This window comes from Pelodiscus sinensis, chromosome 4 (assembly GCF_052426305.1).
Source record: "Pelodiscus sinensis isolate ZL-2025 chromosome 4, ASM5242630v1, whole genome shotgun sequence".
Taxonomy (NCBI): Eukaryota; Metazoa; Chordata; order Testudines; family Trionychidae; genus Pelodiscus; species Pelodiscus sinensis.
The window spans coordinates 1,337,163-1,362,124 of NC_143055.1; the positions used below are offsets into that span (position 1 = coordinate 1,337,163).

The window sequence follows — 24,962 nt, forward strand, 5'->3', positions numbered from 1 at the left end:
GCAGTAGGGGGGGACACACTGCGCTCTTGGGCGGCCACAGGATGCCAGCCCCTTGGATCGGCCAGGCAGTGTGGGCTGCAGGGATCCCTGGTTTGCTGAGCCCCTGGCCTGAGCAGCTAGCATTTCCAAGGGCCTGGGCCTCCCCCCTCTCGCGTCCCAGCCATCTGGGCAGCAGGCGGTGCAGCCTGTGCACGAAGGAGCACGTCCCCCCCGTGGAAAGGGGCTCCAGCCCCTGCCTCGCCTCAGCCGGGTCACGTAAACACCAAATCCCAGCCCCCCAGCCCCTCCCCGCCAGGCTGCAGAGGCAGCTCTCAGCACTGGACCTGGCCCCTGGCAGGGTGGCTGCAGGGACAGTTCTGGTCCGGGGGCTCTTGCACTAGGGGTGGCTGCAGGGGGGCAGAGCACAGTGGCTGTTCTCAGGCAAGTCCAGGACAGTTGGCCAAAGCGCCCTGGCAGGCCCCCACTGGACGGTGACTGAGAGGTGCCTCTTCTAGGCCGCAGCCCAAATCTATTGAGGTAACAGGAGGACGATGTGATGTGGGGCTGGCCCCGTTGCACCGGTGGGGAAACTGAGGCCCGTGGCAGTGCCATAGCCCCAGTGCAGTGCTCTAGGACACACTGGGGCCAGCTACAGCCAGTGCCCGCTGCTCTCCACGCCGGGGCAGCGCCAGCGCCGCAGCAGCAGCGGGGCCTTTGGTGCACACACAGGGCTACGCTGAGCCTACGTGGCAAAGCAGGGATGGCTGCCCAGGACAGGGCCCCAGCCCCACCGCAGGCCCCAGCGAGCCAGCTCGGCTGCCAGAGTCAGAGGCGGAAAGGAGCCGGGCGGGCCCCATGGGAGGAAGGATGGCACCGCCTCGGCTCCTGTGCCTGGGCCCCGGCTCCGGAAGAGAGGGATCTCAGCCCGCAGGCCTGGGGCGAGGGGCCAGCAGCCTGTCCCTGGGAGGAAGAGCACGGACGCGGAGGGGGGTAAGCAGGTGTGTGGCCAGGGGCCCCTGGGTTTCACGGAGCCACGGCAGCGCTGCCCCCCCACTGGCCGATCTCCCCAGGCGGAGGGGTTCCCAGCCTGTCTGACTCTTCGTCCGGCTGCTGCTGCCTGGGTCCCTGGGCACAGGAGCCAGGTGCCTCCCCGCCCCTCCCGGCCCCACGGCGGGGCAGCCTAGGCCTGGCTGTAGCGGACGATCTCACTGAGGTCGTAGCCGGTGGCTGCAAAGGACCTGCCCTCGGGGTCGCAGAAGCGGGCGCCGCAGAGCTGGGTGTCAGTCACGCACTCCGAGTGGCAGTGCTCGATCTGCAGGGCAGGAGAGAGGCCCTCGCACTGCACAGCCCTGGCAGCCAGGCCTGGCCCCGCCCCGCCCCGCCCCCAGCGACGCAGGAGATTGCCACGGGCACAGGCCTCGTGCGGGGGGCGCAGGGAGCTGGTGGGAGGAGGAGGTCGCACACAGCACTGCTGGGGCACAGCTGTAACAGTCAGGCTGGGGGGTGGGGGGGGCTGCCAGGAGAAGGGGGCAAGCTGGCCACCTGCCGCAGTAGAGCGAGTGGACTACAGGCCCCTCTGGCACCAGCACCTGGCCGAGATGTGGCGAGATGTCGGGCAGTGTGGGGGGGGGAGGGGGAGACAGCCCCCCGCCCGAGACAGAGCGCAAGTAACAGCATCGGCTGCTGTGTGGGCAGGGGATCGGGGAGCCGGATCGGACTGGGTGGAGCTGCTGAGAGTGGGGGAGGGGGTTAGAGTGGATCAAAGGGGGTCTGGACCCAAGTTGGTGGGAGCCTTGAATCAGGGCTGGGGAGGAGCTAAAAGGCCCCGGATGGATGCATGGATGAAGAGAACTAGGCAGCAGCAGGGGCTGGACTGGGGAAGTGGGGGGCCCAGGCCCCTCACCCAGTCTTGCTCCAGGCCCCTTGTTCCCCACACAGCCCCCAGCTCAGCCTCAACCCCTTGCAGCCGCAGCAGAAATCCCACAGGGGAAACCGAGGCTCGGGAGCAGTGACTGGCTAAAGGCTGCACTGAAGCCAGTGGCGGAGGAGCCCCCTGCTCTCTGCACCCAGCACTGGCCCCCTCACCTCAACGGCCCCGGTGTCGGCGCTCCGGCTCAGCTTCCACACCTGCACGTAGGAATCCTCCGCCCCCGATAGCAGCTGCAGAGGGAGGCAGAACAGAGGCAGTGAGGGCCCACGGAGGTGGGGCTCCTGGGGAGGGCGTGGGGCTCTGCCAGCCTCCGAGCTCAGGGCCTGCTCACTGTGCAGACAGCAGGTGTGGCCAGACGCTGCAAAGCTGGCGGCCGACCCACGGGGCAGCTGGCCCGGGGCTCTCTCCCTAGGTCAGTAGAACACAAGGGGGTGCCCCCGCCGGCTGGTGTGGGAGCTGCAGCTCTTCCCTCCAGAGGGGAGGAGTCAGGCAGGGTGGCTGAGAACATCTGAGTGGCCAGCCTAGGGCAGCCCAAAGGTCCCTCCGGCCCAGGCCAGGTGCTCCAAGGGGAGTGAACAGAACAGGGAATCATCCAGTGATCCCTCCTGTCACCACTGATGGACCTGTCCTCCATGAGTCTATCTAGCTCTTTTTAAAACCCTGTTAAAGTCCTGGCCTCCACCGCATCCTCTGGCGAGGAGTTCCACAGATTGACTTCCTTTGGTTTGTTTTAAACCTGCTACCTCTTCATTTCATTGCATGGCCCCTAGTTCTGATGTTATGGGAACAAGTCAACAACTTTTCCTTATTCACTTTTTCCACACCAGCCATGATTTTATGGACCTCGATCCTGTCCCCCCTTCGTCTCCTCTTTTCTAGGCTGAAAAGTCCCCGTCTTCTAATCTCCCCTCATATGGGACCAAACCCCTCATCATTTTGGTTGCCCATTTGCTGACCCTGGCTGTGTTCAGAAGGCCGGCAGGGGACTGCCCGGGAGGGGCTGGGGCAGGTTTACCTTCCCCGTCAGGGGAGCCAGGTCCAGGGCGTAGATCCAGCGAGCGTGGGCGCTGACTGTGGCACGCAGGGCCCCGCTTGTGGCCTCATACAGCCGGATCTGCCCATTGCCATAGCCAGCAGCGATGACCCCGTTCCACAGCTTCACCGAGGGGCAGGTCCACCTGGACACCGGGAGACTTGTCAGCCCCCTCGCTCCAGCCCGGGAGAAGGGCAGCTCTGGGCCCCCCCACACTGCCCCCACTGCACCAGTGAGCCCACAGCCTGCAGGCACCCCTCCCCTCTTGCTGAGGGGTCTCTGGGCTCATCCCCCTGCTCAAAACGCCATGGGAGCCTCCTGGCCCTACCCAAAGGCAGAGATTTTGGTGAGCAGGGCGAACTCCTCCTTGGCTCTCCAGACACACAGGGCCCCGGCATCATCCGCAGTCACCAGGTCCGCGGCTCCGTCCTGCAAGGGGGCAAGCAACGGAGTCAGCGCCCTGCCATGGGCCCCCTCTCGGCCAGTCAGAGCCTGGGGAGTCAGCAATTGGTAAGGATCCTACAGAGTAACCAACCACCACATAGAGTCTCACAGAAGTGCCGGAAAGTTGCTTTATAACCCATCCCCCTGGGCCAATGAGATCCCAGGGGACAGACACTGGGATGTAGTGAGCTGGTACATGTGCTTATCACTGCCCTATGCTGGGTGGACTCAGAACTGTCCAGCTGTGTGTCACCTCCCCTACACTGTTCTCAGTGGGTGGAGACTCTCTTCGGGTTGCATGGACCTGGGCTTTAGGAGTGTGAGGATCAGAGTGGTGTCTTTGTGTCTCTAAGGCCTTGCCCTCCAAACTACCCTCTGAACAGTCAATATCCTTGTCATGCTGCTCTCACGCTATGGCCCTGAAACCTCATTCTCTAAACTCCGAGTTCTCAGATGGCCAGGAAGCCCAGGAAGGAAGAGCTCTGGAGGAGGAGACCAAACCCAGGAGGATGGGAATGAGGGAACAAAGCAGAAGCGGGCTAGGCCAGTCGTGAGGCCAGGTAGCAAGAGGGCGCTGAACTGGAGCCCTGGGAAAGGCAACGAAGTAGCCCACGGACAAGAGGAGAATCGGAAGCTCCCCAAATCAAGAGAAAAAGCTGAGCCTGTGGCAGGCGCCTGCGAGAGAGGACAGCTGTGGGGAGGCCCTCTGCGCCCATGGCGAGAGGCTAAAAGGGGAGAGAGCAGGCTTCGAGCCACTTCCGGTACCCAGCCTGGGAGGGCTCAGGCAGCCCTGTCTCTGCGCTAGTTGGCTTTGGGTGGGCGCAAGGAGCCCATCCAGACCCCTGGGCTGCTGGGAAAGGTTCAGGCCTTGGGCTCATTGGTGTCCAGGCTTTGCTTCCCCACTGGGAAGCACATGGGACTCGACTGACCGCCTGGCTTCCAGTGGGCTGTAGGAATCCCCCAAGGACGAAGGGGCCAGCCAGCTGATGGGGCCGAGCCGGGACGGGGCGGTGCGCGGTGCTGGGGCTTCGTACCGGGTTCTCACCGACCTCGGCGGCGATGTCGGTGATGGAGTCGCGATGCTCCTCCAGGACCTCGCTCAGCGTGATGTTCGTTCCCTTGCTGGGGATGTCAAACACCAGCACCAGGCCCGAGGAAGTCCCTGCGAAGAAGCGGGGGAGATAGCCCCAGCAGCCAGCTACCAGGCCCCCCTCTGCTCTGGGCCCCAGTCTCCCCCCCGCGCCCCCAAAACCCAGATCCTCATGCTCCTCAACAACTCCTCCAGCAAATCCAGCAGTGCCTGAGGAGCCCTTCTTCCCTTCCCACGTGTGCCCCAGAGTTGGACTGTCCCTAGTGCCGCCCTTCCCCGCCCCCCAGCAGCTGGGTGCTGGCCTCCGCCTTCCCTGCCGCGCTGAGGGGTCTGGCTGCTGCAGCTGTGCAGAGCAGAGAGCCCATCCCTAGCACCTTGCTCCTTTCCCCAGCCTACTCACCCACACAGATGAAGCGCCCACTGGCTGCAGCAATCCCTCGAGCAAACACTGCCTGCGCTGGAAGGGAACGAAAGCCCCATGACAGCCCTCCAGCGGCTCTGGCCCCGGAGCGCAAGGAGGCCTCGGGCCAGAAGGGGATGGCTTTGAGAGGCAGGGCCACAAGGTGTGGGGGCCAGACACCCTGATTGAAGGGCAGATCACAGAGCCTTTAAACATCGTCCAACCAGGAGAGAGCCCTGGGGTGACCTGCACACCCCGGGAATTAATTCCTAAATCAATCCAAGAGCCTCCCTGGGCTGGAGGGCACCACACTGTGCCACACAGATGCCCCAGCACAGAGCCCACGCCCACAGCTCATCCCGCCCTTCCCAGAAAAGGCAGGGCCGCCCCGCTGGGCTCTCTCTACCTGGCGGTGGTTCCAAGGCGTCCAGGGCATGCCAATACACCATGATGGAGCCATCCGACTCGTACATCTGGGGAGTGAGAACAACCTGGTCAACTCACTGCAGCACCCCTCGGGCCTGGCCCCCAAGGTACCGAGACGAGGCCCTCCAGAAGGCAGGTAGCACCAGTGGCTTCTCTGCCAGGCCAAGACGCCTAGGGCTAGCCAGCCCTGCTCAACTAGTCGCTCCCCCCTTGTGCCTCTATCAGAAAGAAGAGCCAGAGAAAAGGGCAGGGAGCACAGTGTGATAGAGAGGCCATGGAAGCCAGGGCCAACTGTGCTCCTGAGCGAGGAGCTCTGCTTCCTTGCTTTCCACCTCAGCACAGTGACTTCCAGGTCACTCAGAAGGGACAGGGACAGAGCCGGGAGGCTGGGCTGAAGTTGGGCCTAAGTAGGTGGGAAAACCTTCTGTTTGGGACTCTGCTTACCCTGGAAGGGGCCTGAAGTCTGAGGGCGACCCAGCTGGAGGGCTGAGCCCTGGAAAACCCTGGTGAAGGGGCACTGAGGAAGGAAGTGCTTGCAGAGGCAGGCGTCCCCAGCAGAGGGTGCTATGGGGCAGTCCTGCCCTCTGGCATGCCGGCCTTGTACACAGAGCTCTTCACCCTAGGCCCTGCCCACTCCTGAAACAGAGCGCTCTTACCTGGATCCCTTTCTGAGAGGTCAGGACCAGGAGAACCCGGGAAGGCAGGACGCACCAGGAGGCCTGAGGGGGAAAGGTGTTGTTGTAGCCACCAAGGGGGAATTCTAGATTAGACCCTGTGCTAGCAGCTAACGCGGAACCGATCACAGCACGAAAAGCCACCAGTAGCCATGACTGGATCCTGAGGATATGGGCAAATAGAATCAAGTCCAGAGCAGTGGTTGACAAAGCTGGCGCTTGAATGGAGCCAATTTCCCAAAGCTGAAAAGGATTCTGGGCCGGACCAGCTGGAAGGAAGGCTCTCGCCAGAAAAGCATGAATGGTGATTGAGAAGAATGTAAGGGTGCCCCAAAAGCCACACCTGGGGAAGAAGGCAGCACTGGTGAAAAGGCCAAGCTGGCAGCTGTAAAATATACCAACTGGAAGAAGGGGACGGCTCTCGCTCAAAAGCAGCAATTGTAGACAGTGACACACACCCTGAGAGGACTCAGGGATATCTCTGGCCAGCAAAGCCAAGTGAATCCTGACAATGGCATTGGACTGTTACTGGATGGACAGGGCAGAATTGCCTGTACTAATGAAGACAAGGCAGACATGCTCAAGAAATATTTCCTTTCTGTATATGGGGGAATGATGCTGCAGTCCCATCACACAGCAGCAACGCTCCTTCCTTTCTGTGAATCTCTCTGGAGGGCATTAAACAGAAGCCACACAGTTCAGCCACTTTCAAACCAGCTGATTGAGAGAGCATGAATCTAAGAGTGTTACGAGAGCTGGCAAGGAGTGTGCTGGGCCACTTGTTTAAAAAAAAGCAACATAAGTCCGGGCACACGGGCAGTTCCAGAAGAAAGCGAATTTTATCCAATGTTTGAAAAGGTAAACAGGCTGACCCAGATACTTGTCAGGCTGATGGGCCTACATTGATCCCAGGCAAGATAATGGACCAACTGGTACTCTGATAAAAGAGGGTAATATCATTAATACAGTATACGGGACTCGAGATCCTGTCATGCTAACTATCGTTTTTGAGGAGACTACAAGTTCGGCTGATGACTGTAATAGTGTTGATGTAATGCGATGAGATGGCCGTAAGGTTTCGGAGTTGGCACCACTCATCATTGCAATTAAAAACTAGAATGACTTAGGGGAGGAGAAGGGTGGGGAGCAACCATGATGCAGTTCTCTCTCTCTCTCACTGACAAGGGCTGACATGAACAGTCTCTGCCTATGACTTTTACATGGGGTCAAACAAACCGATTAGGTATGTTGGTCTCTTTTGGGGGCTGAGCCCTTATAAGGCGGAGCTGTTACCAGTGCGGCTCTGCAAGGGAGGGGGAGACCGGCCGGGGAGCACAGGGCCTGGCCCGGCAGGGCAGGGTGCTGGGGAAGCCCCACCTGGGTGATGATGGAGGCGCTGACGGCCAGGCCGCCCTCCTTGGCCTGCAGCTGGCGCTGGGAGACGCTGAGCCCGTCGGCCGAGGCGCTGGCCAGGCTGACGGTGCTGCCGTGCACGGCTGCGAAGTAGGTGAGCTGCTTGTCGCGCAGGGGCAGGACGCTCAGGTTGTTGTACAGCGCCGAGCTGCTGCTCTTCAGCGGCACCCCGCGCTCCCGGCGGTACGGCCTGTGGGGGAGCGGTCAGTGCGGCGGGCTGGGCACCGGTGGGGGGGGTACGGCCTGTGGGGGAGCGGTCAGTGCGGCGGGCTGGGCACCGGTGGGGGGGGTACGGCCTGTGGGGGGGGCGGTCAGTGCGGCGGGCTGGGCACCGGTGGGGGGGGTACGGCCTGTGGGGGGGGCGGTCAGTGCGGCGGGCTGGGCACCGGTGGGGGGGGTACGGCCTGTGGGGGGGCGGTCAGTGCGGAGGGCCGGGCACCGGTGGGGGGGGTACGGCCTGTGGGGGGGGCGGTCAGTGCGGCGGGCTGGGCACCGGTGGGGGGGGTACGGCCTGTGGGGGGGCGGTCAGTGCGGCGGGCTGGGCACCGGTGGGGGGGGGGTACGGCCTGTGGGGGGGCGGTCAGTGCGGCGGGCTGGGCACCGGTGGGGGGGTACGGCCTGTGGGGGGGGCGGTCAGTGCGGCGGGCTGGGCACCGGTGGGGGGGGGGTACGGCCTGTGGGGGGGGCGGTCAGTGCGGCGGGCTGGGCACCGGTGGGGGGGGTACGGCCTGTGGGGGCGGTCAGTGCGGAGGGCCGGGCACCGGTGGGGGGGGGTACGGCCTGTGGGGGGGGCGGTCAGTGCGGCGGGCTGGGCACCGGTGGGGGGGGTACGGCCTGTGGGGGGGGCGGTCAGTGCGGCGGGCCGGGCACCGGTGGGGGGGGTACGGCCTGTGGGGGGGGCGGTCAGTGCGCCGGGCCGGGCACCGGTGGGGGGGGTACGGCCTGCGGGGGGGGCGGTCAGTGCGCCGGGCCGGGCACCGGTGGGGGGGGTACGGCCTGCGGGGGGGGCGGTCAGTGCGGCGGGCTGGGCACCGGTGGGGTGGGTACGGCCTGTGGGGGGGGCGGTCAGTGCGCCGGGCCGGGCACCGGTGGGGTGGGTACGGCCTGTGGGGGGGGCGGTCAGTGCGGCGGGCTGGGCACCGGTGGGGTGGGTACGGCCTGTGGGGGGGGCGGTCAGTGCGCCGGGCCGGGCACCGGTGGGGTGGGTACGGCCTGCGGGGGGGGCGGTCAGTGCGGCGGGCCGGGCACCGGTGGGGGGGGTACGGCCTGTGGGGGGGGCGGTCAGTGCGGAGGGCCGGGCACCGGTGGGGGGGGTACGGCCTGTGGGGGGGGCGGTCAGTGCGGCGGGCCGGGCACCGGTGGGGGGGGTACGGCCTGTGGGGGGGGCGGTCAGTGCGCCGGGCCGGGCACCGGTGGGGGGGGTACGGCCTGTGGGGGGGGCGGTCAGTGCGCCGGGCCGGGCACCGGTGGGGGGGTACGGCCTGCGGGGGGGGCGGTCAGTGCGCCGGGCCGGGCACCGGTGGGGGGGGTACGGCCTGCGGGGGGGGCGGTCAGTGCGGAGGGCTGGGCACCGGTGGGGTGGGTACGGCCTGTGGGGGGGGCGGTCAGTGCGCCGGGCCGGGCACCGGTGGGGGGGGTACGGCCTGCGGGGGGGCGGTCAGTGCGCCGGGCCGGGCACCGGTGGGGTGGGTACGGCCTGTGGGGGGGGCGGTCAGTGCGCCGGGCCGGGCACCGGTGGGGGGGGGTACGGCCTGCGGGGGGGGCGGGGGCGGGTCGCGGTCTCACCCCGGGTCCCCCGCAGCCATGGCGACGGCGCCGCGTCTAGTCAGGGCGGCGGCGCGGGGCGATGACGTCACGGCCGGGGCCGGGCTGCCGTTGCCTTGGGGACGGGGACGCAGCCAGCGGGGAGGCGGGGGCGGGGCTCCAGGCGCATCGGTGAGGGGGGAGACGGGAGGGTCCGGTAGGAGGGCAGAGCTGCGAGGGGTGCGGTGGGGGGAGGGGCGTGGCCGGGTGGCGGGGGGCAGTGGTGCGAGGGGCTGTGGTGGGGGGGAGGGGCGTGGCCGGGTGGCCGGGGGCAGAGCTGCGAGGGGTGCGGTGGGGGGAGGGGCGTGGCCGGGTGGCCGGGGGCAGAGCTGCGAGGGGGTGCGGTGGGGGGGAGGGGCGTGGCCGGGTGGCCGGGGGGCAGTGGTGCGAGGGGGTGTGGTGGGGGGGAGGGGCGTGGCCGGGTGGCGGGGGGCAGTGGTGCGAGGGGCTGTGGTGGGGGGGAGGGGCGTGGCCGGGTGGCGGGGGGCAGTGGTGCGAGGGGGTGTGGTGGGGGGGAGGGGCGTGGCCGGGTGGCGGGGGGCAGTGGTGCGAGGGGGTTTGGTGGGGGGAGGGGCGTGGCAGGGTGGCGGGGGGCAGTGGTGCGAGGGGGTGCGGTGGGGGGGCAGGGGCGTGGCCGGGGGCAGTGGTGCGAGGGGCTGTGGTGGGGGGGAGGGGCGTGGCCGGGTGGCGGGGGGCAGTGGTGCGAGGGGGTGTGGTGGGGGGGAGGGGCGTGGCCGGGTGGCCGAGGGCAGTGGTGCGAGGGGGTTTGGTGGGGGGAGGGGCGTGGCAGGGTGGCGGGGGGCAGTGGTGCGAGGGGGTGCGGTGGGGGGGCAGGGGCGTGGCCGGGGGCAGTGGTGCGAGGGGGTGCGGTGGGGGGGCAGGGGCGTGGCCGGGGTGGCGGGGAGGGCAGTGTCCGTGGGTGCTCTTAGGACCCACTGGCTCATTGCTCACCTATAGGGAGAGGCAGTGACTTGCCCCTTCCTCCCAGCGGGCTGGGATGGGGGACCAGGCCTCCTGGGTTCCATTTGTACTCTGATGTTGACTTCCTGGGTGACTATTTTCTGCCTCAGTTTCCCCTCTCAGTGGGGACATGTTAAGCTTTTGAGTAGCTGGAGCTCAGGTCCTGAGCGCTGCGGCCCGCCCTCCTCTGCTCAGTGCCAGCACCGCTCCGCTGCAGGGACTGAGCACAAAGGTGCTGGAGAGGAGGCCAGCGTCACAGGGCCCTGCCTGCAGCCTCCTCCTCCTATTGCATCACCGCTTGCTTGTCCCCACGTCCTAGCTTCACCCGTCAGCACCCCCTGTACTGTGTGACCAGAATACCGGGGGGCCTGCGCTAGAGCCCACCCCCCGGAGAACTGTCTAGCGCCGGGAGTCCCTGCTCTCACCACTAGAACGTGCTGCCTCCCAGGACAGGAAGTCCCCGAACATGCCCACAAAGCCGGATCTTGTCATCTGTCCCTGGGAGGAGCAGCACTGGGGCACCACCTCCAGAGCATAACAGTCTTCGTGGGCCTTGCCTCCATGTGACTGTTGGCTGCAGAGGGTAGTGCCAGGCGCTGCACGTGGCCTGTAAGCCACAGTGGGGCCCCCTGTTTTAGTTGTTCCCTCAGCATTCTCCCCAGCCAACGATGCCAATTTTCCGCCTTACAGGACTAAGGGGCTGGTGCTCTCTTTCCCTGTAGAGAATGACGTCCCGGGACCGTGTGCCCCTCTCCAAGTCCCGGGCAGAGAAGTTGCGGCCCCCCACAGTACCCATCCCTCAAGTGGATATTGTCCCAGGGCGCCTCTCTGAGTCAGAGTGGATCTCCCTGGTCAGCACCGAGGAAGGCGAGGATGGAGTGGGGGATATCCTGGCATGGATGCTAGACCAAGTGCTGGAGGAGTGCTATAAAGTGTACCTGGCTCGGCAGGTAAGCACGCCAGGGCCCTGCAGTCCCAGTGGTAGCGATCACCCAGCTCCTGGGTCCCAGCCTCAGGCTCAGGCTCAGGGCAGGGCTGTTCCCCGTAGGCTGCTCTCCAGGGCTTTGTTCCTGCCACAGAGCCTGGCTTCTGTGTGGTGGGGGGGAGGCACTGAGAACACTGTGAGAGCCCCCCGTGACAGCGGACGGAGTTCAGTCCGGAGGGACCATGCCATCGGGCTCAGAGCGGCTCTATGCTGATGCTTACTTCATGGAGAGGAAGGCAAGTGGAGCAGACCAAGAAAGGGGGCTCCAGGGAGGATGAGGTTCCTGTTGCAGTGACCTCTGTGTGTCCCCACCCCGGCTGAGTGTCCCTAGAACTCCAGGGGAAATCCCTCTGCTCCCGCAGATGTCCTCATGCTCCCGCTCTCAATGGCAGGCTGTCCGCTCCTGCCCTGGCCGTTGGCACTCAGATACCGGGGTGATGAGTGTGGTACGAGCCCCTCCTGGACGTCAGCTCTCCTCTCAGCTCCATCATGGAGGCAATAGCCTCTCCTCCGCTGGAGTGGAACTCCTTCAGCGCTCTGCAGAGCCCAGCTCCCTGCCACACGGGTTATTTTCCTACCGAGTTTACTGGGAAGGGGTGTTGGCACACTCTCCCTGGGCACAGGCCTCATGGGAGCTGCCAGCTTGGACTCCCTTAGAGCCAGTGGGCCAAAGTCAAGGTGGCCTGGACAGTGAGAAGTGTGATGGGCACACTGACGGGTGAAGGTGCAGCCTCCCTCCTAGCCCAAATCAGGAAGCAAGTGGGAGGTGCTGGGTTCATTGCGTCTCTGCTCTGCTTTCCCAGTGCATCCCATTCACCATCAGCCAGGCCCGGGACGCCATCCTGCAGATTGCTGAATGGCGCTTCCTGGCGCGGGATGAGGGGGAGGCCACTGTGGAGGAAGATGCCACTTGGCAGGAAGAGGAAGAGCCAGTGGCCTGTGTCACGGACTCATGGGCACAGGGCTCGGTCCCCGTCATCCAAACCAGTCTGACCCTGTTCTCGCAGGAGAGAGAGGTACTGAAGCACCGGGGCCCTGGACCCGGGGGGAGGGGAAGATGGGAAGCAGGCTCTCCTGAGTGCTTGTCCTGGCTGAGGCAATCTGGGCCTGGCAGCGCACTAGAGCTGCGACTGGAAACTGCCATCAATCTGACTCGTGCTCTAGGGCCAGAGCTCCACGCCACAGGGCACTCCATGGAGATACGGCCTAGCCCTGCCATATGAGTCCTGGCCGTCAGGCCACAGAAACAGCCTTGAGAGACAGGCTGTTGTCATGATCTCCGCCTGACTGCCTGGCCCCTGCTACTGGCTGGGGAAGGGACTGGAGCCATGTGCTAGTTTAAAGAGAAGCTAGATAATTTCATGGAGGCTAGGTCCACAAAAGGCTACTAGCCAGGGGATAGAATTGGTGTCCCTGGCCTCTGTTTGTCAGAGGTTGGAATGGGATGGCAGGAGACAAATCGCTTGATCATTGTCTTTGGTCCACCCTCTCTGGGGCACCTGGTGCTGGCCACTGTCGGCAGACAGGATACTGGGCTAGATGGACCTTTGGTCTGACCCAGCACGGCCGTTCTTATGTCCTCTGAGTCCCTTTAGAATCAGATAAATTAAAAAAAGAACACGTTAAAAATCAACCAGAAAAGTTAGATTCCTGCAAGTCACCAGGGCCTGATGAAATGTATCCTAGAATACTCAAGGAGCTGATAGAGGAGGTATCTGAGCCTCTAGCTGTCATCTTTGGAAAATCATGGGAGACAGGAGAGATTCCAGAGGACTAGAAAAGGGCAAATATAGTGCCATCAATGAAAAGGGAAATAAGAACAACCCAGGAAACTACAGACCAGTCAGTTTAACTTCTGTGCCAGGGAAGATAATGGAGCAAGTAATTAAGGAAATCATCTGTAAACACTTGGAAAGCGGAAAGGTGATAGGGAACAGCCAGCCTGGATTTGTAAAGAACAAATCATGTCAAACCAATCTGATCTCTTTCTTCTATCTAAAAGAACTCAAATGGGAAATTGCAGAATTGTTAACTGTGGTTTGTAATATATTCCTTAAATCAGCTTCTGTACCTACTGACTGGAAGATAGCTAACATGACACCAATATTTAAAAAGGGCTCTAAAGGTGATCCCAGCAATTACAGACCGATAAGTCTAATGTCAGTACCGGGTAAATTAGTCGAAACAATAGTTAAGAATAAAATTGTTAGGCATGTAGAAGAACATAATTTGTTGGGCAAAAGTCAGCATGGTTTCTGTAAAGGGTTCTATTAGAGTTCTTTGAAGGGGTTAACAAACATGCAGAAAAGGGGGATCCAGTAGTTATAGTATACTTAGGGTACGTCTAGACTACATGCCTCTGTCGCCAGAGGCATGTAGATTAGGCTACCCGACAGAGTAAAATGAAGCGGCGATTTAAATAATCGCCGCTTCATTTAAATTTACATGGCTGCCGCTTTGAGCCGACAAACAGCTGATCAGCTGTTTGTCGGCTCAGCGCGATAGTCTGGACGCTCCCCTGCCGACATCAAAGGGAGCTGTCGACAACCCAGGTATGCCTCCTGGGATGAGGCATACCTGGGTTGTCGACAGCTCCCTTTGATGTCGGCAGGGGAGCGTCCAGACTATCGCGCTGAGCCGACAAACAGCTGATCAGCTGTTTGTCGGCTCAAAGCGGCAGCCATGTAAATTTAAATGAAGCGGCGATTATTTAAATCGCCGCTTCATTTTACTCTGTCGGGTAGCCTAATCTACATGCCTCTGGCGACAGAGGCATGTAGTCTAGACGTACCCTTTGATTTTCAGAAAGCCTTTGACAAGGTCCCTCACCAAAGACTCTTGTGTAAATTACATTGTCATGGGATAAGAGGGAAGGTCCTGTCATGGATTGAGAACTGGTTAAAAGACAGGAAACAAAGGGTAGGAATAAATGGTAAATTTTCAGAATGGAGAGGGGTAACTAGTGATGTCCCCCAAGGGTCAGTCCTAGGACCAATCCTATTCAACTTACTCATAAATGATCTAGAGAAAGGGGTAAGCAGTGAGGTAGTAAAGTTTGTGGATGATACTGAACTGTTTAAGATAGTCAAGACAGAAGCAGACTGTGAAGAACTTCAAAAAGATCTCACCAAACTGAGTGATTGGGCAACAAAATGGCAAATGAAGTTTAATGTGGATAAGTGTAAAGTAATGCACATCGGGAAAAATAACCCCAACTATACCTACAGAATGATGGGGGCTAATCTGGCTACGACAAATCAGGAAAGAGATCTTGGAGTTATTGTGGACAGTTCTCTGAAACGTCCACGCAGTGTGCAGCGGCGGTCAAAAAGGCAAATAGAATGTTAGGAATTATTAAGAAAGGGATAGAAAATAAGACACAGAATATCTTACTGCCCCTGTATAAAACTATGGTACGCCCACATCTTGAGTACTGTGTACAGATGTGGTCTCCTCAACTCAAAAAAGATATTTTGACCTCGGAAAGGGTTCAGAAAAGGGCAGCTAAAATGATCAGGGGTTTGGAACAGGTTCCATATGAGGAGAGGCTAAAGCAACTGGGACTTTTCAGTTTAGAAAAGAGGAGACTGAGGGGGGATATGATAGAGGTATATAAAAGTTATTAATTAGTTCCCATAATATAAGGATTAGAGGACACCAAATGAAATTAATGGGTATCACGTTTAACACTAATAAGCGAAAGTTCTTCTTCACAGAGTGCGTAGTCAACCTGTGGAACTCCTTGCCAGAGGAGGCTGTGAAGGCTAGAACTATAACAGAGTTTAAAGAGAAGCTAGATAAATTCATGGATGTTAGGTCCATAAAAGGCTAATAGTCAGGGGGTAGGAATGGTGTCCCTGGCCTCTGTCAGAGGCTGGAGATGGATGGCACGAGACAGATCGCTTGATCATTGTCTTTGGTCCACCCCGTCCAGGGCAGCTGGTGCTGGCCACTGTCGGCAGACAGGCTACTGGGCTAGATGGAATCATAGAACCATAGAGCTGGAAGAGACCTCAGAAGGTCATCAAGTCCAGCCCCCTGCTTTAGGCAGGACCATTCCCAACTAAATCAACCCAGCCAGGGCTTTGTCAAGCCGAGACTTAAACACCTCTAGGGATGGAGACTCCACTACTTCCCTAGGGAACCCATTCCAGTGCTTTACCACCCTCCTAGTGAAATAGTTTTTCCAAATATCCAACCTGTACCTCTCCCAGCACGACTTGAGACCATTGCATCTGTCACCACTGATAACAGCCTCTCTCCATCCTCTTTGGAACCTTCCTTCAGGAAGTTGAAGGCTGCTCTCAAATCCACCCTCACTCTTCTCTTCTGCAGACTAAACAGACCCAACTCCCTCAGCCTCTCCTCATACGTCATATGCTCCAGCCCCCTAATCATTTTGGTTGCCCTCCGCTGTCCCCTCTCCAATGCATCCACATCCTTTTTGTATTGGGGGGCCCAGAACTGGCCACAATACTCCAGGTGTGGCCTCACCAAAGCCGAATAAAGGTGAATAATCACTTCTCTGGATCTGCTGGCAATGCTCCTCCTAATGCACCCTAATATGCCATTAGCCTTCTTGGCTACAAGGGCGCCCTGTTGACTCATATCCAGCTTCTCATCCACTGTAACCCCCAGGGCCTTTTCTACAGAACTACTACTTAACTGGCTGGTCCCCAGCCTGTACCAATGCTTGGGATTCCTCCGTCCCAAGTGCAGGACTCTGCACTTGGCCTTGTTGAACCTCAGATTTCTTGTGGCTGTCGAAGCAAAGGCTTCACTCAGTTTTAAGTGGCTAAACAGACAGCTTTATTGATCAGTAAAGCCAAGTGAGCCAAACATGGTCCCAGCAGAGCCAGGCCCAGTAAGTCTGGCTAATACAATCAATCCTAGTATCTTTATACCCTTAACCAAACAGTCTGATGTCAGGGCATCCAATTACAGAAATCATCAATTAAACTAGGAAAAACAAAGCCTTATCAACAAGATGGCGGACGGGTACAAGGGAGTACCTCTCCTGTCTGAACCAGCGCAATTAACACATTTCAGTAGCCCATCCTGTAGGCCTCTTCTCACACGCTGACAGAAAGTTCACTCTGATCTACGTGCGAGAGGGAAAAGCTGAAATGGTTTCTGTTATACAAGATGGCTTCTAGCTAAATATGAAATGGTTTCTACAACTCTCCCCTTTTAGCCTTTTAAAGGCTAACCTTGAAGTCCTTTCATGCCTCCATTTCCATCAAAGCTTTTATGTACATCTCTTGTTCCTTTCTTGCTCATCATATTTTAACATAAGTTTCACATTCCCTTTAGTAAGGGTCTGTCTCGTGTTTTCCAGAATACAAGAAATACAGCATTTGACTAACAAGAAACAAAAATAAACACAAAAGAATATAGCCAATACTAAAACTACACCTTGCACAATCCAAGTTCCTACATGTCCAAACCAGCCTCCCAACCAACCCCAGAGGGTCCAGTCTTCCTCCTGCCTTAGGCTTTCCACAGTTCTTTCAATCTCTGAGGCATCTTCCTCCACTTCCTTGCTGGTGTCAGTGATACACACACAGCATTCTTCTCCCACTAAGGCACAACCCCCCCTTACTAGCCAGGACGTAGTCTAGGGCCATCCTGTTCTGGAGAACCATTTGTCTCACTTCTCCTAACTCCTTATTAATGGCACGGAGAGCTTTGGTTGTGGCATTAGCTACTTTCTCGAAAGCTACTTCCAGCCTCCGAATTTCTCTTACTGCATAGGCCACACCCAGTCCTGGGAACGCAATTCCCCAAAACCGCTGTGTTTCTGTTGTGTCTCGGTAGTTTCGGATTCTACTCCCAGGGGGATGGCTAGTGATTCGAATGGCTGGGAAGGCTGCTCCAATATAGCAGGTTCCACTCCAATCCTTGGGCAGTGTTTTGTATGCCCGACGGTCACGGATGAAGTAATGGCCAACCTTTGCTGTTAAGGTTCTTTGGCATTGGGGCTTCATCATCCATTGCAAATAGTACCCAGCGATTCCGAAGTCATAAGGGCCTTTGTTATTCTCCCAGGTGTTGTTTCTGTACCATGCCCCGTTCAGGACAACATTTATCTCACACCTGCTTTTTCCCACTCAGGCTCCTGAACCATTACATGTCCAGCAGTATTCTCCAATTGGGGTCAGCGCTAGGCGGATGTACCCTGGGATAGTAAACCCTTTATCCTGCTGTGACGGCGCGTTGGGGGTTCCCCGTCTCCTGCACCCCGAAATGGCACAAACAGACTGCACCAGCCAGTGGAATTGAGGGTGGTTTATTGCTCCTCCAGCACAGCACAGCACAGTTGTAATCTGGTTACAGGAACTGGGCTAGGATGCCTCAGGCCCCCTTGAGATGGGGGAGACTGGGCCCCTAAACTCCAGCCCCTTCCCCTAGGCTCTCCTCCATGCCCTCCGACAGCCAGCAACCAACTCACTAACTTCCAGCCCTGCCCCCCAGCCAAGGCAGCATTCCACCTTCCTTTGTTCCTCTCCATGGGGGGTGTCTGGCCACTGGTTTGCATAGTGACTCATCCTGTTTTGCTGGGTCGTGGTCCCCACGGCAGCCAGTGGGGGTTCCCCCAGAGCCAGCAGCATAGAAACCAGCCAGGTACCCCCACTACGTCACACCTGCCAAGTATCATTTGGGCCCCATTCACTAAACAATGGGCCATTCATTTGAGTGTTGTTCCGTGGGACTGGGATCATTGGAATGCCTCCTTCTGAATGTACAGGACTGTGAGCACATATCCAGCAACCTGTGGAATTAAATTCCTGGGAAACTTGGTTCATTAAAAGCATAAACACATTTGAACCATCTAGGTTATAACTGCTAGGTATTAAAAACAAGATTAAGCATAAGCTCAACATGAATTGTTTGTCCAGCCTCATGCTGGCTGTTCTTCAGGACTTCGTAGTTTGCTTCACCTATCGCTGGCAGGTTCTTCTGGGCCGCAGCTGGTACCTTGGCCTCGGTCTCTCAGGATCGTCTGCTTCTGGGCCTGGATTGCCGGTACCGGGCCTGTGCTGATCCCCATCTGCTTCTGGACCTGGGTCTCTGGTACCAGGTCTGCGGTGCTCCTTGTTGGGGCCAAGCTCTGTAGTGGCTGGAACCGGTTTGCAGTGGGACGCGTGAATCCAGGTGGGCAATCCCTTGCACTTTACAGCAGTTTGGGTGGTCAGAAGGACTTGGTAGGGACTCTTTCACCTGGGTTCCAGGGCAGTCTTTCGCTGGTGAACCTGTATGCAATCCCAGTCTCCTGGTTGTAGTTTATGGCACGGCTCAGTCGGGGCCTCCTGGAAGGCGTCCTTAACCTGTGAATGATAAGACTGTACACACCTCATAAGTTCCTGACAATACTTGACTATGCTTCCTTTAACAAGTGTGACATCAGCCAGGTCAATGTCTCGGCTGCTTAACAGTCTCATAGGTCGGCCACATGCAATCTCATGTGGTCTGAGTCCAGTTGTCCGATTAGGAGTGGCTCTCATGCTCATTAGGGCAGTCGGGAGTGCTTCTACCCATGTTAAGCCAGAGTCCTCACATATTTTAGCAAGTTTGTTCTTTAAAATCCCGTTATGTCTCTCTACTGCTCCTGTGCTCTCCGGGAGTCGCGGGCAGTGCGGTGCTTGTCTGGTAGAGTAGTACTTTGCCAGTTTTTGAACAATTTGTCCAGTAAAGTGGGTACCTCTATCACTGGAGATCACAAGGGGTATTCCCCATGATGGGATGTAATGATTTAGAAGTTTCTTTGCCACTGTGATGGCATCAGCTTTCCTGCAGGGATAAGCTTCTACCCATCCCGAAAACAAGCAAACAATAACCAGCACATATTCAAAGGATTGACATTTAGGCAACTGAATAAAGCCCATCTGTAAATTCAGAAATGGTCCCAAAGGCGGAGGTCTGGTTGCCGGAACTGTCTTTACAGGTTTACCCACGTTGTGGGCTTGGCAGACAGGGCAAGCCAGACAGTAATCTTTGGCTGCTTGGGAGAATTTGGGAGCAAACCAATTTTGTTTTAAGGTTGCTACCATCCCTCCTTTGCCAACGTGCGACAATCCATGGAGCACGGAGGCAAGGTGAGGTAGCAAGACCACTGGGGCAACAATGCGGCCATCAGAGCTGCACCACAAGTGGTCTGGGTGCAAGGTGCACCCTGCCAGACTCCACTCCTGCTTTTCCGATTCTGGGGCTTGGTCCTGCAGGAGGGCCAGTTCCGACAGAGAAGGCAAAGGAGCTGGCGATGGTAGGAGAGAAGGGAAAAACAGCAGGTAGAGGAGCAGATTTCACTACATTCCAGACAGTCCAAACTGCATAGCCTGCTACTAAAACTCCACTAGAATTATAAAAGCAAAAAATCCATCTGTGTAAAGCACAAAGTTAAGATTTTTCAAGGAACTTAAATTATTCTTTCATTAAAATAACAATATTGTACACGACAATGTTTGAAATACACATATCACAATTAAGACACACACAAGACAAATCTGGACAGAACACAGAACACAAACTTATGTCATGACACAGAACCATGCTTTTTTTTGCCTTCAGTTAATTTTCAGCTGATATTAGCACTTTTTGATGATCTGAAAGACAAAGAAAACATTTCTACCCACATTGGGTTGTGCATTATATTTTAGAACACGTTTCCTTTACAGATGTTTTTGCTACTTTTTGATCAGCCTGCTGTTACCCAATGGTATGCTTTTATTTTGCACACCAGCTTCAGAGGGGTTGAGTAAATTACTTCATTGTTTAATTATCAAGTTAAAGGTGGTATGCCTCAGTTTCCCTCGTGTACTGTAGACCAGGTGTTTTTTTAAAGGTGTGAAGCTTCAAATAATTTACTGCCACAGAAACTGTTTCTTAGAGCAAGGCGCTTGCTAGTTACTATTCCAGAAAACAAAAAAGGTTTTCTTTTCCTGAAAAGAATCATACGCAATGTTACAGGCTTACTTATAGGGGACAGTGCCCCCCCACTTCCAGAACAGACAGGCAGTTTGCAGACACACACAACCTTGGATCTGAAAGCAAGCCAAAAGTGCTATCAACTCAGCCTTGAACAGAAACACCGTGAAGTTTCTGGGCTTGGATTTTTTTTAAACAATAATTAGTTTTCTTGGAAGACACATTTAACCCTTAGGGTGCAGGTTTTACAAATTTACAATGTATAGATTTTATTCTTTTATGCGGTTAACCAATTAAGTTTCAGTAGAATTCCTTATTTTCCCTTTAATAGATTTAACAAAGTGTCTGTAGCCAAATGTTTAAACTTGATTGTTTCTTTGCCTAGATGATTAAAAGAGGCTGCAAGAAACAAGGAGTAATTTTTAAAGCAGTTTTTTTTCCTCCTAACACATTACAATATTGCTTAATTTTTGTCCCCTTAGAATTTGGAGGAACACTTTCCTTAAACTGTTAAACTTATTTTAAACTTTGTGTTTTGCTTTGGATCGGGCAAGTTTGTTACAGGAGCCCATGTTTTCAAAGGGAAGAGCTAATTCCTTTCACTTATTTTTCATGTTTCCTCTCTATCTGTGTATGCGTTATGTAGAGGGGTGATGTTGTGTCGAATCCCCCACCCCCAATCTTGGTTGATACGGGTGAGCCAACTGAGAAATCTCCTCTCCCCACTTCTTGTGCATTATTTTGGCACAGAGGCGCTGCAGCAAGTTTGTAAGTTACTTATCTTACTGCAGGGCGGATTTTTGCTTTTCTGAGTTTCACTTTTATCCCTCAGGGCTTTAATTTTTCCTCTTTTCCAATTTGTTAAATGCTTACAGGTCCTTGGACCATTATGCACATACATGTAGTACAGAGGGGTGCCTTTCGGCAGAGTGTGGGGATGTTTAGACTAACCCCCACGTAAACTAACTCTACACACTCCAAAGAGTCTGCCGGGTCTAGAGTGTCAGACCTTAGCAGCTCATGAAATAAGGGGAGTTGTCACTCCCTCACATATCCGCTGAGTCTCAAGGTTCAGCTGACCCCCCCTCCTTTGCATTCAGAGCTCCCTCGTGGGAGAGCCCTGGTGCAGCTGGGATCAGCTCAAGTCTCAGACCTATGCGGTGGCATTCATACTCATTTTCCACACACACTTTTTTTTCTCTCTACAGTTTCCACATTTAGATGCATCTTTCTTTACTGTCCAGTTCCGATGGGTTTCTACTAAGTGGCGCTGCCCTAAGACATCCGACACTTAATATCAGACTTCATTAGGATCCTGTACCAGAAGGCACTTATCATAAAGGCACTGGGATTCCTGTAGACTGACCTACCCCCATTTTCTGCGCGCACTTAAAAAGATTCTGTAAGGCACCGAATCAAAAGTCCGCCTGCTTGAACTATTTTCTTCTGCGAGTCACCCAATTAAGAAGAATTCACCTGCTCGCACTGATCCCCCCCCCTTTGGTTGCGAGGCACTGGACTCAAAGTCCACCTGGCTCGCAGGGGTTTCCGGCACCCGCCCCAGCCTGGCAGAACACCACGTCCTGGCGCCTGGAGACAGCCTGGTGGAATGGGGAAATACTATGGCCTGGGGTTAGGCTCAGAGGTTAGTACTACGTCCACAAGTAACAGAGAGAGAGTCAACAAAACTTTCCCACAATTCCGTGTGCCGAGAGAGAGTGTAATGGCACCACATCAGCTTTTAGCGTCCGAACACAGAGGGTCCAGCGCATGGCTGCCTCACTAGAGACACCGGTGTGCCCTTTTGGAACTGTGACACATAAGACAGGCCTCATAGACAAAGACAGACAAAATGTTAGCCGCTCCACAAAATTGAATTCCATAGCTCCCCTTACCCCAATGGCCCGCCATCACTACAAATCCCAAGCCCTCAACCAGGAGATTTCGTAACAAGTATCCCCTTTACCTTCTATTGAGCGCTCTGAGAGGTTTGGAAGTGGAGTGCTGGTCCGTCCATACAGGCAAGTGGCGTGTTAGGAATCTCGGTGGAACCTCCAAATTGTCGAAGCAAAGGCTTCACTCAGTTTTAGGCGGCTAAACAGACAGCTTTCTTGATCAGTAAAGCCAAGTGAGCCAAACGTGGCCCCAGCAGAGCCGGGCCCAGTAAGTCTGGCTAATACAATCAATCCTAGTATCTTTATACCCCTAACCAAACAGTCTGACATCAGGGCATCCAATTACAGAAATCATCAATTAAACTAGGAAAAACAAAGCCTTATCAACAAGATGGCGGACAGGTACAAGGGAGTACCTCTCCTGTCTGAACCAGCCCAATTAACACATTTCAGTAGCCCATCCTGTAGGCCTCTTCTCACACGCTGACAGAAAGTTCACTCTGATCTACGTGCGAGAGGGAAAAGCTGAAATGGTTTCTGTTATAGAAGATGGCTTCTAGCTAAATATGAAATGGTTTCTACAGTTTCTACATGGCCCAATCCTCCAATTTGTCTCAGTCACTCTGGACCCTATCTCTGCCCTCAAGCGTATCTTCCTCTCCCCCTAGCTTAATGTCAACCACAAACTTGCTGAGGGTGCAATCCATCTCCTCATCCAGGTCATTAATAAAGATATTAAACAAAACCGGTCCTAGAACCGAATCTTGGGGCACTCCGCTAGAAACCGACCGCCATCCTGACATCGAGCCGTTGATCACGACTCGCTGGGCCCGGCCTTCCAGTCATCTTTCTATCCATCTTACCGTCCATTTATCCAATCCACATTCCCTTAACTTGCTGGCAAGAATATTGTGGGAGACTGTATCAAAAGCCTTGTTAAAGTCAAGGTCTATCACATCCACTGACTTTCCCACGTCCACAGAGCCAGTTACCTCATCATAGAAGCTGATCAGGTTGGTCAGGCACGACTTGCCCTTTGTGAATCCATGTTGACTATTCCTAATCACTCTCCTCTCTTCCAAGTGCCTCAAAATGGATTCCTTAAGGATCCCTTCCATGATGTTACCAGATTTGCCCAATACCCTGGGGTATGCTCATTTATCAGGGTTACCCTTATGGGACTGGGGGAAGGTTAACAGTTCTATCAGTTAACCTTGGGCTCTCATATGGAGCTGAATTCTCCCTGCTGCCAATTCCCCCTCCCACTGGAGCTCTCCTGCAGGAACTAGGTTCCTCAGGATGGGGTTCTTCCCACCTTAGCAACACACACAGACACTCACACCCACTAATCAGAGCACGTCTGAGAGGACTGGGTACTCAGCACTCACAAGCTGACCCCCTCATATGTCCCTGGACTCAGCTGGCTGGGTTTCACAGCAATGCCACACTGCACCCTCATGTGCCTTTGGACTCCGTGGGCTGGATTAAACAGCACTTTAAGCTGCCATCCTCATAAGCCCCCAGGTTCAGCACCCCTTATCCCCACTTTCACACCACAGTCATTCACAGGTAAAGCACACGATGAGCAAACCCCACAGGATTTTGGGCACTACAGGGAACTTTTGCTTGGGTACAAGAAGCGTTGTTGCAGAGCGAATGGGGAAGCCAAAACAACACCCCTTAAGGAAGAGTGAGCAAAAGAGAAAGAAAGAGAGAGAAGCAACCAGTTTAACAATGAAAGTGATTTATTTCTGAGTAGTGAATAGATATCAAACAGTTACAATATTAAATCTAACAATTACAATATTAAATCTAAATTGAAGCTGATTACACATGTTAGGTAACCATATAACAGTTTACACAGGGCAGGGTCAGGAGGCTATGCTTAGAGAGATAGTTGAGAGAGAGAAAGAGAGAGAGAGAGAGAGACCTCACCACTCCACGGAGCTTGCACTTGAGCGGGGTTCCCAGATGATGATGGTAGCCGGGGGTCCAGAGGGCAGGAGAAAAGCAGGACAGAGCCCCCAGCACGATCAGACAGGAGATGAAGAAGTCTCAATGGAACTGATGCAGTTTAAGTCCAGGTATCAGAACAGTTTTCTTGGGGCAAGGAGAGGAGTTTTATAGGGATAGTTCAAAGAGAAAGAGGAGAGACAATAGAGACTGATCACACCTGGTTATGGGTGATGTTCCTTGAACGAGCTCACAATGCAACTAGGCAGTGTCAGTATTTTGGATGTCAATAGGATCGTTACTAGAATTGGTCTGATAATGACTAATCTGGGTGTGAGCAGGCCTAGGTTCATTAGCATCTGGAGCAGGGATTTCCCATCAGGCAGTGCTTCTCTGCTTTCGGTGTCCCATAGTTCAGTGCGGTTCCTGCCTTGGAAGAGCTGCTCTCCATTCTGTATGCTAATGAGATGTCCCTCTGTTCCATCTTTAATGTAAATGAGGCTGGGGTGTTTCCTTAATTGTATCACCCTTGTCTGAAGCAGTTTAGGTGTGTCTTCCCTGGCCTTTTCTTTGCTTTGTCTTTGATTCTAGCAGAGGCCTGAGGGAGGGGGATGGTTTTCCATGAATGTCACTCCCTGACTCCCCAAGAGCACAAGGCTGACAGGCGACCATGTTCTGGTTCCCCAAGAATCACAGAGCTGGTGGGTAACAATGATTTTTCCAGGAACCGAGGTAAGACTGGCCAGCCTATAGTTCCCTGGATTGTCCTTCTTCCCTTTTTTGAAGATGGGCCCTACATTTTCCAATCATCCAGGATTTCTCCTGATCTCCACGACTTTTCAAAGATAATGGCCAAAGGCTCCTCAATGACATTTGCCAACTCCCTCAGTAACCTCGGATGCATTAAGTCCGGACCCATGGATTTGTGTACATTTAGCTTTTCTAAATAGTTCCTAACCTGTTCTTTACCCACCAAGGGCTGTCCATCTTCAGCCGATCTTGTGTCACTTAGCGCATTAGTCCAGGAGCCGACCTTGTCCATGAATACAGAA

At 55.9% G+C, this 24,962-nt stretch overlaps 2 protein-coding genes across 13 annotated transcripts in view; one reads left to right on the forward strand and one right to left on the reverse strand.

Annotated features, from left to right (window-relative positions):
- Positions 1 to 9,307, reverse strand: WDR54 (WD repeat domain 54). Of its 2 annotated transcripts, XM_075916101.2 has the most exons (10): positions 9,175 to 9,307; positions 7,354 to 7,579; positions 5,959 to 6,021; positions 5,283 to 5,349; positions 4,877 to 4,933; positions 4,421 to 4,548; positions 3,271 to 3,371; positions 2,925 to 3,087; positions 2,065 to 2,139; positions 1 to 1,291 (listed from the first exon to the last, which is right to left on the reverse strand). In XM_075916101.2, exons 1-10 carry the CDS (start codon positions 9,192 to 9,194, stop codon positions 1,160 to 1,162), a joined length of 1,032 nt encoding a protein of 343 aa, XP_075772216.1. In that variant the 5' UTR covers positions 9,195 to 9,307; the 3' UTR covers positions 1 to 1,159. The 2 variants fall into 2 exon arrangements, with proteins under 2 accessions (XP_075772216.1, XP_075772217.1); XM_075916102.2 differs by lacking the exon at positions 5,959 to 6,021.
- The window catches only part of C4H2orf81 (chromosome 4 C2orf81 homolog), a 25,404-nt gene continuing 6,479 nt past the window's right edge, over positions 6,038 to 24,962 (forward strand). Inside the window, exons 1-3 of one of the 11 annotated variants that reach the window (XM_075916091.2) lie at positions 6,038 to 6,834; positions 10,875 to 11,102; positions 11,941 to 12,153. In XM_075916091.2, coding sequence (XP_075772206.2) covers positions 6,823 to 6,834; positions 10,875 to 11,102; positions 11,941 to 12,153 — 453 coding nt within the window. In that variant the 5' untranslated portion in view covers positions 6,038 to 6,822. Of the gene's footprint in view, positions 6,835 to 6,904; positions 7,220 to 9,180; positions 9,350 to 10,021; positions 10,762 to 10,842; positions 11,103 to 11,940; positions 12,154 to 24,962 lie in introns of those variants that run through there. The other 10 variants (XM_075916097.2, XM_075916096.2, XM_075916089.2 and 7 more) reach the window with 10 other exon arrangements.